At 37.8% G+C, this 17,372-nt stretch overlaps 1 protein-coding gene across 3 annotated transcripts in view; it reads right to left on the bottom strand.

Moving 5' to 3' along the window:
* DYNC1I1 (dynein cytoplasmic 1 intermediate chain 1) overlaps positions 1–17,372 on the bottom strand; it is a 317,415-nt gene that overhangs the window by 15,889 nt on the left and 284,154 nt on the right. For all 3 annotated transcript variants that reach the window (XM_057731071.1, XM_057731073.1, XM_057731074.1), the window contains 2 exons: positions 7,398–7,538; positions 3,205–3,330 (listed from right to left, as the gene is read on the bottom strand). In XM_057731071.1, coding sequence (XP_057587054.1) covers positions 3,205–3,330; positions 7,398–7,538 — 267 coding nt within the window. The remainder of the gene's footprint in view (positions 1–3,204; positions 3,331–7,397; positions 7,539–17,372) is intronic.

Below are 17,372 nucleotides of genomic sequence, written 5' to 3'. Positions count from 1 at the left end.
TTGATGTACTGAGGTCCCAAGGAAAATGGATCAACAAAGTGTCCTCCAAAAAGGACCATTTACTTTCTTATACAGATTGTATTATAAGGCTTATCTAAAAGTGTTTCATCTTCCTAGAGACTTCCACAAAGCAAGGTTTTCTATCCAAAGGCCAGTGTGACCCTGGTGATGGGTTATGTTTTAACGGGGACCAGAGGACCAATTCTGAATACAGACAATGGCAGCAATCTGGCAATCTGATCCTCAATGACATATTTTTCTCTTTCTCTATATTTTTTCCTTTTAAAATCACTTCCTGCTCAAACCCCTGCCCTGTCGTCAGCCGTGCACCAGTGTTGGATTTGACCTCGAATTCTAAATGGGCCAGGTTACCATGAAGGCTGTCTGGCTTTCTGAAGTGTAGGTGATTAGGAAGGCTGGGGAGGCACTGTTTAGGGGGTGCCCTTCTCTTCCAAGGACAGCTATGCTCTGTCAGGTCTAGGCTGGTGAACGAGACAATGGTAATTACAGTGACAGTGGTATTTGTCCATAATCTACCATCTCTCAGAAGTGGGCTTCAGCTAAACTCAGCTGAAGGAAAGTCATCTTTCCTTTTAGTACGTGGAACCTCTACAGAGTTGGTCTTCAGAGACTTAGAACAGGGTACAGAGGAGAGCAAAGAGAAACAGAAAAGCACCCCACTATTTCTCTCCTGAAATACATATGAGATAAATTAGTAAATACCTTACAAAAATACTTAGGAGAAAAACTATACTTACAACAAAATTATCTTGTAAAATCTTAGTTTTTCTGACCTAGAGATTACTTTTTATAGGATCGAACAATACAGAAAGAACTTTTCAAATGTATAAGCCTATCCTGATTTTTGGTCGTTCAGAAAAGGGCTAGAAGATTATAAAATTACCTACTCTCAATAAAAAAGTATAACTTTTTTTTTTCCTGGTAGTGAATGTGTAGGGATAAACAACCCTACAAATTGTTTGGCCTATTATATGTCACGGAGATTTTTCTATAGCCTGTCTAGACTCCAGACAATAGGTGAGACTGGCCTAGAGCTGCAGACATTTCTATAGTCTGTAATATCACTTAGAAAAGTAAGGGCAATAATACAAAAGTGAAAACCAGCCTGACCTGCTAGTACGATAGAAGAAATATGAGTGTAACAACACTTTACAATTTAGAAATAATGACAACAACCTAGGAATAAGTTTTAGCAGCCACCCATCGGCCAGAGCAACCTTCACAAAATCAAGTCCTCCCGAAATATGAGTCATAGTCAAGTAATCCTGTCCAATGGCTATAAAATCACTTTACTGCTGAAAATTCTGTATATATGTAATACTGTATTTTCTTATTGCCTAGAGGTGGTGTGTGTGAATGTATATTATATATATATATATATATATATATATATATGAACATATGACCACAAGTTATTTGTGATCAACATACAGATTTTTCAAAATGCCTTAAATAAACCAGATTGTTAGTCTGCTTTTCAGCCCTCTTGGATAAAACAATTAATGGTGCATGTAATCTTAAGACAGCTAAGGGTTGGTATGTACACGCAAGCGAGGTGGAGAAAAGAGTTTTTAAAATTTCATCTATTTTCTACCATTTCGTCCCTGAGCATGTCTCCACACCTATTTTCTCTCCCGCAATTATACTTGTTATAAACAAAGGAAAGAAACCTGTTTCTTTATATTCTTCTTCTTTGCTACCTTTTAATTTTTTAATAAATGAACCAATGTAGAATACATGTTTTTGTTGCTTAGTTTTATAGTTTTATTTTGATGGCGACTATGAGAAAGACGCATTCACTATAAATACTGAAGAAAATATTGCCTTAAAAATATTGGCAATATTTTTAATTCAGAGAGGATTATCTTTCTCAAAGACTCCAAACTACGTCAGTAGTCACCAGACCATTTGTATCTTCACTACTGGGGATGAATATTAACAGTCTTTGTCACTGTTAGAATGACTCAGCTTGTGGCATCAGGAGTAGTTGGGAGGGGGGGGTTGTCTAATGAAATAGCATGCAGTGAAGATGAGAGATGCTTCTAGTTGTTTTACTTAGAGTTGTACATCTCCAAAGAGAAGACTCCCATCTTTGAAGTCATTCAGTTTCTGTCTCTGGCTGAATTAAAACACATACATACACACACACAAATACCATCTAGCTTGTTTCAACACAACCAACTCTACCATAGAGCATCATCAAAAGTTCCATTGTAGAACAAACTACCTAGGATTGCCAAAATTATAGAAAGCTCATTGATGAAACCATAAAGAACCTTTCTCAGTGTGATCAGCTATGCCCATCTACCAGGCACTCAAAGAGCACTCCCTAGGTCTAGGACATTATGCATACAAATGTAGTATATTTTCCCCCAGAATGCAAACGTCAGATTCACATTACACCGAAACAGTTTACACAACACTCTTATTTTGTTTTGCTTGAAAGTTCGGTATTTTCTTTGTCAACACTTTCTCACAGAGTAAAAATAAACAGATATGCTTCTGTAAAATTGACTGATAATATAATATTAAGTATAGTATGAATATTCAAGGAGATTTATCCAAAATAAAATATGTAGTTTTTTCTTTTGATATGTGCCATGATATTCAGAAACACTTTACATATCATGTAACAGAATAAACCAGAGAAGTATACATTGCATATAACTTTGAATATCTTGAAAACTTACAAAGTTCTGATTCACCTCAGCTACTTTTAATTAATTTTTAATTAATTGGCTACTTTTAATTAAAGAGTAATAGTATATACCTTTTAATTGAACATACTAAAGCTTGACTTTTCAAAGTAAACAACAAATTCCAAATTCAATGTTAGCATGATGAATTTGGCAAACTTTTCATTCTCATGAAACTGGGGGGGAAGTGCCATGCTTCATCACAGGATAGCTGGGAATTCTACAGCACTCCAAAAGGAGCCCAATCATTAACTAAAGGGTCCTGTGCATGGAGACGGAAGATCAAATTAGGCCCTAAGGAAGTCTCGCTAAATTCCCACTGAAGTCAACGGAAACTTGCAAACGCATTCTAAAGGGCTCTCGTGGCCCACAAGCTGTTGTCAATAATTTCACTAGGTCTTTAAATCAAATATACAAGCGAAAAATGAAAAAATAGAACCGAACACCGGAAAACAAAATCAAGACACGCAAACCAAATAATATGTACCTCTCCAACGTCGTAGATCCAAATACGGCCTTCTGAGTCCCCAACGGCAACCTCTTTGCCACCTTGAGCCCAACGAACACGGTTTAGGGCAGACGCCCCCTCAATGGCCACACTTGCTGTTGGAACCTGCCAAAGGGGTTACGACAGAAACAAAGAATCTCTGAATATGAATTTAAATACACGAACTGACGATGGTACGTTTCACTGGATGAGTCAGCACTGCCTGCATGTGCATGAACATACATCCCCTGCGCAGGGCTCGAAAGGATTCATTGTTCTTAAATCATATGCTCTGCTGAATTAAGGGGTAGAGAGGAGAGAAACTTTGACAGAAAAAGGAAAAAAGGGAGAGTCTTTTTCCACAGTCAATAGGCAGTGAGTGACATAAATATTTCTTCGGATTATGCGGGGTACACAAACAACATACGGACACAACAGCGAGATGTGGTACTTCTTGATCGGGTCGTGATTTATGGATTGATGGAGAGGATTTCAGGATTTACCAAGATTAAGGATATTATAAAAGGCGGGAATGAGGGGTATGGTGGAATAAAAGTCATATTAATATCTATCTTCAGAGAAAAAAATGTATTTATCCCTCAAAACCTCATCAGGGAGGGGATGCTCAGGAGAAGAAAAAGTAAGCAGGTGGAAAACTTCAAAATCTCAAGTTCTCTCTTTTTTCTCCCCCTCTTCCCCATTTTTCTTCCTTCCAGCAATACCGAGATGTAGGAGAGCTCCATAACTCTGAAAATGTCCTCGGGGTGATATCCTGATAGAACGTAGCACTTGTAGAAAAGGCCTTACATCTCCTTTAATAAATACCTGAAATCTGACAACATTGATAATTACAATATTAATCACTATTAAAGTGAACCGGAGGTGCTAAAATGGAACCTGCAGTATTTGTTACAAGAACCTTAATATTTGGAAAAAGAATTTTAGTGGGTCTACCCTCTTTCATCATCAGTTGTGTAAACTCCCGTCTTGAAGGTTGGAAGTTTATAACTGATAAAGATCAGATCTCCAAGCCTTCTACAAGAATGTTGAATAGGAAATGACAACAGCCCATTAAAAAAGAAAAGGTAAATGTTAAAACAAAAAAGAAAAAAATTTATAGTGAAAAAAGGGCCACCAACATCATCTCATGCCACTGTTTTAAGACCTGTGTCTAATAAACATGTCTTATTAGGATGGAAACATGACATGTACTGTGCCTTAGCTCCCCGGCATTCTGTTATTCAGGGAATGGAAACCATCTGTTTATATGAGATTACTGACCCAATATCTATCTTTAAAATAGCAATAAAAACTCCATCATATGTAAGAATCTATGTTTAAACTAAATCTTGAAATCAATAAAAATTCTTTTACCTGCTTAAATCACATGTCAATTGAGGGCAAAAATGTAAAACAAATCCCCAGCTTTTTTTTTTTAATACACAGTTTCTACAATAAAGGGACCTGCTGTACAGTGCTGGGGACTGAACTTTTAACCAAACTTTTTAAAGGCCAAAACAATATGAATTTAGATAGGCCATAATTCTGTCAATACACTTTATTATTAGTGTGCTACTCAGAAAACAATTCTGAGATTCAGCTACAGACCGTTCAGAGTTAATTTTTAACTCCATAATTTAGAGAGATCATACAGGATCCTACTCTCCCTAACGCTAGTTAATATCAGATTTTATCTATGAACAATCTCAAAAATTGAATAAAAAGTAATCTTTATAAAATATAAATATAATAAAAAATAATCATTCAAAAGAAAGTGATTTTTTGATACATTTTAAATTATGCCTAAAACATTTTAAAGAATTTTATTTATTTGGAATTGAGCAACGTAGCAAACTAGAACAATTAATATTTTAACCATTTAAAAATATCTTTTCATAGATATTATAGATGGTAAAAAAAAAAAAGACTATCACAGCCTATAAAATGTGCTAAAAGAATTATCAAATGCATGAAAAAAATGACAAAAATATATTTTATTAGTTTGACTAGTAATGAGCTTTCAGAAGTTGAATATGTAATGAAAATAACCCATATATTGTCTCTGTCTTTCTTACTCTTGTACTTCAGTTTCACATATATTTTCATATTTTTAAAGGTTCAATCATTTTAATTGCAAAAACAGGATATATACACATAATTTACATTGTGTAGAGGTCAGTGACACTGAAGTACGTGAATATGACCTATCCTTGCACAGGAACAGTTGGGATAACCTGGTTTAAAAGCACAGTATTTTGAACAATGACAAAGAAACACAGACTTCGGGTTCTTTTTTTTTTTTTTAAACAAATCTAATTCCTAATTGGACAAATATTTGAAAACTCTTGTTCAACCTGATAGAACACAAAAATGATTTAAGGGTTTTAAAAAGTATTTCAGTTCATTACTGGATTTGAATCAGACTCACTGTATCTACTATTATTGTGAAAGCGGAACTAAATGATTTGCATGCCAAGTAATGATTTCTTAAAATGCTTAGCAATAGAACACTTATGTGGTTGTCTCTTGATACCTAGAGAGAGGGAAAAAAATCACGTTTGGCAATGCTGAGATATTAATTTCATTTTACCTAAAAAGCAGATGGAAAAAAAAAAAACCCAGAGTTACAGAGGAATTACTATGGAGTTGGTACAACACTCCATCGCATCATAGTTGAGTATCACCTGAACTCACTTCTACTAAATCTGATTTCTGGTGTGGGGGTGTGTGTGTGTGGGGGGGGGGGGTGGAAAACGCGTGTTTTTTTGGTTGTTTAGAGTGAATGAGTTTATTCTAGCAAGACAGATACAATATGATTTTAATCAACAGTGATGAAAGACTTTGGGAAACCATTACATCGTAGAGTAATAACACTTTTCTATGGAAAGCAATAATGTTATAAACATGTCAGCATCTGAAATGATGGGCACTGCATGTATTCATGCCCTTTATTTCCAAAGATGCTTCATTACATAACTCTTGTCCTTGTCATATAGTTCTGGTAGCCAAAAGGGAAAAAAGACTTAAATGGAAAGGTTTTTTAAAAAACAACTATTTGGCAGTGGTTTTAGCTGTATATAATCTTGCAAGATAAAACTCAATAATAACACCTGAAGGATATTTCCCTCCCCCTCCCACCAAAAAAACACACACACAACTGAGGGAGCCTGCTCCTCCTCATATCCTCCAGCTGTAGGCTTCCTAATTAAAAAGGCTGAGCTGTTTCCTGCTCAGAACACTTCAAAAGACCTCGCTCTTGTTCTCCACTTGACATGTAGTTTTCAGCACTTGCTCTTCTTACCTGTCCATTCTTATTGATGGAGAGCTGCCCTGAATCACAGACCAGGAGATGATGACGAGACCATTTGATTGTATTAAACTGAAGGACATTTAACATTCACTTTTGAAAAACCCAACCCAAAACTCTAGTACCTGAATTAGCACCTCAATAATTTTGAGAGTGGCAAAAAGGAAAAATACATGTGGCATAATTTTTAAAACATTTATACAGCATAATTTTTAAAAAGACTATTCCCTTATTGTTAATTGCCTTTTGGAAAAAAGTTTCACTTGTGAAGTACTCTAAATGTGACATGGTAAAATCTCATTAAAAAAATACTGAGTTTAACATATATGTTCAGAGTTAGAAACTATTATAAAAGTCTGCCTGAGTTCGGTATCTTAGACAAGGATTATTTATCTTGTAGAATTCAAATGGAGAATAGATCTAAACATGAACAGTCAAGAGAATCATCTTTTATGGATTTAAAACAGAAATCGTGCAAATAGCAAACACTGGCAAACAGCCCTTTCAAAAAGCCCAATCTCAAGTCAAAGTCCACAAAAGCTTACTTTTCCAAGTGTTTGCCAAGAGTTATTTCAACACCACTCTGAAATATGTCCGAGTGTCCTTTCCTGCAGTGAAAGGCTTGAACACGTATGGTTTTGCTTTTTGCAAAGAAGGGTCGTCAGTTGTCCAGGATTCTGCCACAGTTTAGGGATGAAGTGAGATTAAATGATTTGGGGCCAACGCATCTGCCAATTCCCTGCAGAGCAGCGGGGGCGGGGGGGGGGGGGAGGTGAGGGTCGGCAGCCCACCTGCAATTGGAGGGTCTGTCCAAAAAAGGCCGACTCAGAGAGAGGGGGGAGACCGAGAGAGGCCGACGGCGCCCCCCTCCCAGCCCGCCGCTCACCTCGGTGTCATTGTTGAGGTTCCAGAGGTCCAGGCGCCCCATCCCGTCCACGCAGGCAAAGAGCGCGGGATGCACGGGGGACCACATGACGTCGTACACATAGTCTGCATTGTCTTCAAAGGAGTAGAGCGGCTTGTTGTGCTGTAAAGCAGAGAGACCGTGAAGACTTTGTGGCGCTGCTGCTGCCTCGGGCTGTCTAGCGAGCCTAATTAAAAACTTTGCACATTCACAAAGTGTCATAAAACTTCCCGAGATGAAAGTCCTCGAGAAGTTGAACCGCAGCTTTAATGTTACTAGAACTGTCCACTGGCATAAATAAATGCGGGGGGGAGGGGGCGGGGAGGGACTCTTAAGGGGCCGGGGGCTGGGACGGGCCGCGGGGAGGCGGTTTCGGACACAGTCGTGCGAGACGTTCCAGACAGGTGGCCGGGGCTGCCCAGGAGCTCGGAGTGCTCGCCGGGCTACGCTCTGAGAGTCGCTCGGCGGCCCGAACCCAGGCGTGCTCTGCCTGCCGGCATCGGACCCGTGGGGAAGGCTCTGGAAGCCCCCGCCGTCCCGGCGACCCAGAACCCTGCGCACGGAAGGCAACGCTTGCCACCTCGCGGTCGTTTTCTGTAGCTGCAACTCTGCTTCCAATCCAGCTCGAGGCCAAATGTATGCTTTAAGGGTTCCTTCGCGGCGGCGATGGGGACGCATATTTTAAAGGGATTTGTAGCTCTTCTGGGAGGTGAAAAAGCTCGCGGTTCTGAGACTCTGGTTTCTCTATCCAGGGTCAGTTCACCCAAATCCGGTGGACTGGCGGGGCTCAATGCAATGCCCCTGAACCTTCTCAGAGGGCGAATCACGTTTTCTAGATGCCTCAGTATTTCTAAGAGCCCCGAAGTCGGTGTTTGGGGGGAATGCATTAGCACACCCCCACTGCATACAAATGCTTCCCCTTCAGGGGGATACAATAAATTAAAATGGCACTCTTGATTTCCAGTGAATATTGTCACATCAAAATAGCACAGAAGTCAGAGGCAAGTTTGAAAGTACACCAGAAATAAAACGTAATTGGACTTCATGAATTATTCATTCCATCTGGCTTGTCTTATTCTAATTTCTGCATAATGGCTTTACTAATCCCTGATCAATTAATGTAAAATGAAATTTAAATGATAATGAAAGCCCTAGAGATAAAAGAAATTAAGTATTCTTATATCCTCTGACAGAAATCTAAACAATGGGAGTTTTTTTCCCCAATGTCTTCTTCATCCAGTCAGTTGTCTGTAGTCTCTTCATGGGTTCAACTGAATGCCTGTACAGGCCAGAGTAATAAGATCAAAAAATGGTAACATACAATGTGAACAATCAAATCCTTTCTGCAGAAAATGTTCAAAGAATGTATCTGTGGAGAATCAGCTCCAAATATTCGAGCAGACTCCTCAGATGTATAATACTGTGAGTGAAAGTAAAATGCACAAAATACATGTGCTGAAATCAAGGTGAGGAAAAACCACGAGAAGGCAATAAAACTCCCATAGCCTAGACCTAATGCAAAAATTTGTTAAGGTAGTGGCTATAAGTGATTTCTCTTTCCATGAATTATCTTGTTTTGGCATTGCTGAGACATGAACACAATTGTAAGACTATTAAAACAACAGAAGATTTTAGATGGGACATTGCGTGTGTGGGGTGAGTGGTATAAGTGGTCTTATTTTAAATTTAAGAGGTACCTAAAAAGAACATGTGACATCGAGACTGCAAAAAGAATTAAATGGACATTGGCCTTATAGTTTTGTATTTTAATACTCTATAACTCTTTTATGACCAAATGTTTATTATATCCCATATTTGCACTGTAATTTGGAGCTAAGATTATTTGCCTTTTTGCTATTTATGTAGCTTATTTTCTTCCTCTCACTGCTTGGACTACTGAAGAAGGTAGTGATTCAAACTACTTTCTTCAGCAAATATGAATATCCAATGACACCTTAAAGTAGTATGATTATCTTTTTCTCTTATTAATATAAAAAAGTCAGGGTGGAGTAGCTGGCCCTTCACTGACCGCTTGTGAATATTAAATTCTAACTCTTAGTAGATTTTTCCTACCCCAAATTCTTGATTTCATAGCTAGCTAGCTACTCACTATTTGCTAGAGAATATGAGTAACACATATTTCTTAAAATCAAAGAGTAGAAAAGACTTACACATGCTTTAAACAGTTCTAATTATCTTCTCTTAATAACCCAGCTGATAGTATAACTGAGTATATAGAGGTCTAGACATAGATCCACACATACATTCAATAAACACGTTAACTCATCTACAGTCCTTACTTTGATCAATTAGAAACCCATCCAGCTTTAAACAGTCATTTTCTAAGGAGTTGATATTAGGCAATATGTTAATTCTCTCAAATTATTCTGCTAACCTCAAGTGTTGTTTCTTTTTTCTTTTGGTGGCTTCTTTTTGAAGAAACTTAGTCAAAACTGTAGTATATCCTGGAGATTTTACTTTTTAAACATCTAGAAATAACTGCTTTGTTCATCTTACCAAAAACCAATTTTCTCGTGTTTAATAGTATTGCACTGAAAATGCTATTATTCCCTAGGTTTTCTTCAGCTTCCTTATCACCTCCCACCTCTAAGACTGAATCTTCCATTATAAAAGTCACCATGCAAGTAATTCTAAGCTACAGATTGTGCATGTTTGGGGCAAGGAAGAAGGATTTATATTTTCAAAGGCTTTTTTTTTGGTGTTTTTTTTTTTTGTTTGTTTGTGTTTTTTTTGGCGGGGGGGATAGTAGCTGATAGCTTCTTTATTTTTAATAACTTTTGAGATATAATTGACATACAATAAACTGCATATATTTAAAGTGTACAATTTGATATTTTCTTATTAGTAACGTATATATGGCAATCCCAATCTCCCAATTCGTCCCACTCCAATCCCCCTCTCTCGCCCTTGGTGTCCATTCAAAGGCTTTGTTTTAACCTTGATAAATTCACAGGATGAAGAAGTCTTGGTCAGGACTGAAGGCATTATTAGGGTACCAAGGGGACCAACATCTATGAACCAACAGTTCCCAAGTTTAGAACAGCATATGCTATAGGCATACGCTAATGCCATCCTTATAATAGCAAGCAGTGCTATTCTGAATATTAAGTGCAGTTTTTTCAATAAAAGATTCTTCCATTCTATCTTATTTGGGACTCAAAGTGTAAACTGAAAACCTCATTGAAAATTTGTCTCAAACGTTTAATATAAAACATTTCATAATTTACATATGTATCATGAAATATTAACATTTTCATGATATATACCAATAGCATTAGGGTCTAAAGATTCTGTTTTTGAATTCTGAAACGTATATGTTTGGATCCACAAAGCTGTTAAAGCTTGCTTTTGTATTACCATAGATTTTAGAACACTACAAGTTTTGAAAAGGTGCAGAGTGTAGGGGCAAATCTGACCAATGATTTTTGAGGAGGATCCTATAATATCATTTATACAAAGGCCACTTAGTACATTAAGTATCATTCCACTCTGTGTTACTGTAGAAAGTATTTCTCAAGGCCATCAAATTTCACTAGACAAAAACCCCTTCACTTGTGTGTTCTCTTTTCTGATGCTCTGTTTGGTATGAGACACCTGTTAGAGAGGTGGGGAAAAAAGGGAAACTGCTTTGTAATGCAGCCTGTGGCACGTGTGACACATGCCAAGGAAATAAAGCTGCGACACCCTGTGTTTTAGACAAGTTTCCAGGGCTGTGCCAAAAATGCTAAAATATCCAGACACAGATCAGTGTGATTTTAATGCCCTGACTCTCAGACAGAACAGAGAAGCAAGCTACCAGTCACCTCCCAGACAGACTTGAAGGGCAGGAAAGGATAAATTGCTGGGTGTTTGCGTGTGCCTGACTCTATACACACATTGTCTAATTTAATCCGCATAAAATCTCCGTAAGGTAGATGGTATTTACTGAAAAGAAAATCATAGTTCAGGAAAGTTAGTAACTTTCCCAAGGCCACGAAGGTTGTGAGTGGTAGCGTTGGATTTGGTTCTCTGGTGTTTCTAGCTGTTAAGTACATCCCCTATTTGTTGAAACCATGTGGTCCTCTATGAAACACTGTGAAGGTCTTCAGTCTTTACAGAAAAAGCAAAAGATCTGTTACCTCTCCACTTTGCTGTCCCTTCAGTTCAACCAATACTTACTAAGCACACACTGTGTAACTTGCAGAAAGAGTTAAAAAATATCAGTCACAATATTTCATTTCCTGAATCCGTTACTAATAATCCTGAAGGTGTTACCCATATAATTCCAGGCATCCTTAGCACCCTGTGACACTAACAGAAATCTTTCTCTCCTGAAAACTAGGAAACAGGATGGAAATGGGCCTTTAGCTAGCAGAGACTAAAGCAGGCCATGCATTAGAGAGTAGAATAAAATGATGCTAAAAGGCAAAGATCCGGGTTCAAGTTCACCAACTGTCTATACAACTTTGGATGAGGGACTCATTATATTATCTGATAGATGGGGATGACACAGGGAGTATGGCATAGAAAAGGAAGTAGGAGAAAGTGGGAAAACTACAGACCTTGGGAAATTTAACTTAATATTCGTGGATCTTAGTTTTTTTTTCATCTGTAAGATGGAAAGCTAGAGCAATTGACCTCAAGGGTTCCCACTGGCTTTGTGATTCTATGACTGTTCTGTGGAAAGGGCTGAACGGAATAAAGCATGTGAAAATTTAACAAAGAGTTATTCAAAACTGAGTATTATAATTAAAGCCATCTTCCTTGATGTTCTGTGGAATTCATATCACAGTGATTTTTTTTTTTTTTTTACTTTGTGTTTCACCAAAATACACAAATAAAGATGTACGAGGGTGGTTTTCAGTGAGGAAAATTGAAATAATAAAAGTAATAATAGAGTAATAGTAAAAGTAATATTTGACCAACTGGAGAAGAGGTAAAGAATATTAAATTTACATAAGAGAGGTAGCTAGTGAACCCTGCTCAAAAATGAACAGTTATAATATCCATCAACATTTTACAATAAAGACGATCTCTAGACTGAGCTTTGATTTTATAAGTATACGTCTGACAATTATAGCTGCATATTTTTCCAATCAGTTAACTGTAAAATGATGTCATGAGAGGTGAATTTCTATTTCTGATGTTAGAAATGTACCAGAGTCACATCCAGGGAATATAGTGTTTATTTTCTTCTATATGATTTATTTTCCTCTTATCAGGGGGCTCAAGGCATCCTAATGGGTTTTAGTTTTTTGAAGGTTGGTGAATAGGAAGATTTGTGTTAAAATGCCTCCTAACACCTCCAAACACTGTGGTTCTTGAGGCTGCATTTGCCTGTAAATGATCAGCTTTCAAAGCCAACTTAGAAATGTCTACCCAAACCATGAGCCTTTCTTTTGGAGTGGGGGAGTGGGGCAGGGGGTATTACATGGGTGGGTTCGGCGGGGGTGGACAACTAACAGTAGAATTTCTGTATTTTGATTCCGAAATAAAAGGAAAACAAATGGAATCTTACCTTGAACACTATATCTCATTGGGGAAAACAGGATGACCAAAACACTAAACAAAAAGTAATAAGAAAACGTCCTTCAAAAATTGTCATGTGGGTTCTGTGAAGTAATTAAAATAAATAGCCAGCCAGTTCTCTTCCTGGAAACATTAAAATGTGAGACCACAATATCACTTTTTAAAAAAACCACCAAAGGACCCCCAAACTTCAAGCTCACAGAAAAATGGATGCCTCTACCATAAAAAGAAAGTGCTTAAACAAACAAATCCAAACTCGCAAACCAAACCAAACCAAAAAACCAACTTTCCTGGCCCAAAAGAGGTGTTGTGAATTTGGTACTAGGGCCGGAAAACATTATTTGCAACTTAACATAGGGTCCTTCTAAAGCACAAAGTATCCTGTATTTATCTTAATTTCTATGGCTAATATTATAACAATACTCATGATACCCTAATCATATCTTTACCTGCTTCGACCATGGTCAGAAATTCAAAATTAGGCAAAAACCCTTTGGGTGAGCTCTTCTTAGCAGAATACACACAGTGGGGCTGTTTGTTGTTTGTGTACATTAATCACATATATTTAAGGACTTTAATTTGAATTAGTTAATTTAAAATGATTAGAAAGAAGTTTATAGAAATCCAGGAATTTAGCATTTGCCTCTCTATGAATGTAGAAGTTTTGCTAAATAAGTACTGAAGCCACATAAAAGTTGTTCTTTGTTGCACTACCTTCCTCTACTGCTTATTTGCATGGAAGAATCCTTCTAATCCAGGAGGCGCCACCAATAAAGAGGATAATTATCCATATAAAAGAATGTATACATATTCACAGGTTTTGACTAGTATTTGACTGTTTAAAGCCGCAGAAAAGACTACAAGCTTTGCCTCCCTCGTTCATAAAAGGAGTATTTCCCACACTGGCACGATTTTTATGCATATCAGCTCCACCTAAAGGTTCTCCTTTAAAACAGGCGTTTTAGTAAAACCTGTGCAGAATTCTTCTGAAAACCCTCAGCAGGCAGGGGTGCTCTTCCAAGCTGAACTGCTGGCATTCATCTCAGCTGCTAGGGCTCTTTTGGTGAGTTCTGCCTCCTGGCTTATTTGAGTCGAGGCAGGGCAGAGACGGTCACTTGACGGTTGGCTCACTGGTACCATTTGGGTGGCTGTCCTCTGGACTGACAGTCTCTCTCTGACAGACTCTGGTTGTAGAAGGAGGCAAGCAAGCTCAAAAGAGCCCCTCTATGGTGACTGCTGCCCCAATTCTATTTCTACCATGGCTGACCGGTTTCATGCCCAACATGATGTGAGTTAGAGAAAGAAACAGTCAATATGTAGATAATGTTCCGGTTGATGAAAGACTGTATCAGGAGGCTGGAGGGAAGGGATAGAGACTGGTGTGAAGGATTAGCTGGTGTAGAGGGATGACCTAGGGCTGCACCTAACAGCAGCTAAAAGTGTGGTTGTAGTCGTGCCTTGAAAAGTTAGAAGGATGAGCAAGTACAGATGTATTTGCAGGCTTAAGCAGCTTTGTTTATTTGTTACTATTTAGGGTTAAATTGCACAACTGCATTTTATTAGTGGGTAGATTAAGTGACAGAACATTTCCGGGACTTCCCTGGTGGCGCAGTGGTTAAGAATCCACCTGTCAAGGCAGGGGACACGGGTTCGATCCCTGATCTGGGAAGATCCCACATGCCGTGCACCACAACTACTGAGCCTGTGCTCTAGAGCCTGCGGGCCACAACTACTGAGCCTGCATGCTGCAACTACTGAAGCCCACGCGCCTAGAGCCCGTGCTCCGCAACAAGAGGAGCCACCGCAGTGAGAAGCCGGTACACCGCAACGAAGAGTAGCCCCTGCTTGCCACAACTAGAGAAAGCCCACGCACAGCAACGAAGACCCAACAGAGTCAATAAATAAATAAATAAAAACACATATTTAAAAAAAAGAAAAAAGGAACATTTCCAATTTCCACTCTGGTCCTTAAGCTGTCCACCTCCACCCACTCTAGCATCTGGCTTATAAACTCTCTCCCCATTGTAAATAAACTTATATTTAATATACATGTGTATATATCTTTATAAAACATATACATACATATATATAAATATATACGTTTACAAACATATAATTCTTAAAGATTTAAAAAGATAAAGCTATAAACCTAGATCCATGGATTACACCTTGATTCTCTCTTCATACTTATGTCTAAATTCCCCAAGTAAACACTTGCCAGTTCTCAGAGTTAATGTGACATTAATGGTCACACTACATTTAGTAAATATAACATTTAGACAAATTTCATTTCTTTTCAAGAAGTCACATACCCAAATACCCAGGTTTAAAACCTAATGGTAAAATTATGTAAATAATTAAATATTCCTTTCTATTTGCTAAACAATCAAATGTATATCATATACATTCAATTGTTTTCTATGTGTCATACATACATATCATGGGCACATTTTCAAAGGGTCAAAGCAAGTTTTTTGTGGGTCTGCACCCCTATGTCTCCTGGTGTTAAATGCAATGTATCTTTTATATTATATCGAAGAGTAGGCTAGCTGACAGATGTGTTTATTTCAATGGTGGAGAGAACTGGCTCAGAGAATCCCACATAGCAGAAGTTTAAAACATTCAGTTCAGACATAGAATACACTTGATATGCTTCCTGCTTTGCAACAGATTTGCTTACCTTATTTTATTTTGCCTAAGCCAAATTGAAATGAACTTCTATTCAAAATGGAAACACCAACGAAGCATGAGGTGAGGTGATTGAGGATACTGGAGATCAACATGGGAAAATAACCTAGTATTAATTATGAGCCCTGGACAATTTGCAAAGTTAAGAGGTCACAGGAGGCTGCCTAAGGTGGGCCCACATTGGTTTGATCCAAACATAGCTACTTTGAGGGACAGAGATGAGTTTTAGTTTATCTTCCAACGTCAGACATCACATGCAGGTTAGATAAGGAGATGAGGGTGGAGGTATCTTCGAATCTCATAATTATGTAGGCAGTTGTGTCTGTTATTTGTTTTTCTCATTCTCTCTTCAAACATTAGACCTTAGAAGGAGAAGGCTAAGGAAGGCAACTCCTGCAGCATATCATTGAAATGAAAAGGCAAACATTTCTACTCTGGTTAAAGGAATAAAAGAAAGGATGCGGCAAGCCCTTCTTACACAATGATAAAGCCCTGTCAGCTGAGTGAATTTTAAGTCTCAAAAGCGTTTACACTTATATGGATTATTCACACATGCCTGTATAAATATTTAACAGCTATAAGTATGTGTTGGTGGGTGAATGTTTGGGGGAGTTTGGGTTGGGGTAAGGGTAAAAGGACAGGAAGTATGAACACAGGCTAAGTCTGGCTGTGACTTGATGATTACATTCTTGTGGTTTCTTTCAAAGTTAAAGTATTCTCCCTGGGTGAGCTTAAAAAAGGAACCCCCTCCTTCCTCCCCCCAAAAAAGGGAAGAAAAGAATTTGATGACTGGCACAGGTAGTTTTATTGAAAGCCGATTTTAATGTTTGCTACTTTTTGTTAGGAAGGGAGGTGGAGGGGGAATGAAAATGAGGATAAGGGAAGAAAAAATAAGTCAGACACCACCTGAATGTCGTGTTTATCACAGAGGCAGCCAGCAGGGCTTTGGGTTGTGGAAAAAAACGCACTCTGTCATCCGGTAAGTGTTAATGGCAGTAAACTATTGATTTTGTTAATCTTCTTGTCTGTGTTAAGTGTTATGCTTAGATACTGTAATAGCCAAACCTTTAACTTTTGATTTTTATTGTTTTTCTTTTTCTGATATTTTAAACATTTAACAAAATGCTGGCAGAAATAGATGTGCTAAGGGCCCTTTGTCAGAATTACATAATTTTCAGGAGCTGTTTCCATCACAGTTTAAAATAATCTAACCTACCTTAACAAAGCACATTATTTCACTTAGGATATCCAAAAATATTAATTCATTAACAATGATTTACTGAGGACCTACTTTGGGAAATCAATAGAAATACGAGATCTGACTCTTCATAAGGACTTAAAATCCATAAGATGGGAAAATGAAAATTATGAAATAATAAGAGAAGAAAATTGTTTACTTGGGAGCCTATTTTCTCACTTTGTTCCAAAAGGACTTATATTGTCTTACAAGTTAAATATACCACAAAATTAAGAATAAATACACAACAGAGGCAGGTAAAATAGATAGCTAATACTAGGATCCTGAAATAAGCTGATTATTACAATCTGGTAGCGAATCCATTCTAAATTTCCTGGTAACAAAGACAAAGGGGAAAACATCGTGTCACAAGCAGGTACATAGAAAGAAAGAATATTTCCTCCTTAAAGTCACATTCCTCCTTAAAGACAAATTCTTGGGAAAAACTCAAGAAGGAATTTAGCATGCTTGTGAATCCCTGGAAAAGAGATGGGCTTTCTGGT

This window comes from Hippopotamus amphibius, chromosome 4 (assembly GCF_030028045.1).
Source record: "Hippopotamus amphibius kiboko isolate mHipAmp2 chromosome 4, mHipAmp2.hap2, whole genome shotgun sequence".
NCBI lineage: Eukaryota > Metazoa > Chordata > Mammalia > Artiodactyla > Hippopotamidae > Hippopotamus > Hippopotamus amphibius.
Note: the sequence above shows the minus strand (reverse complement) of the source record. Positions and strands in the feature narration are given on the sequence as shown.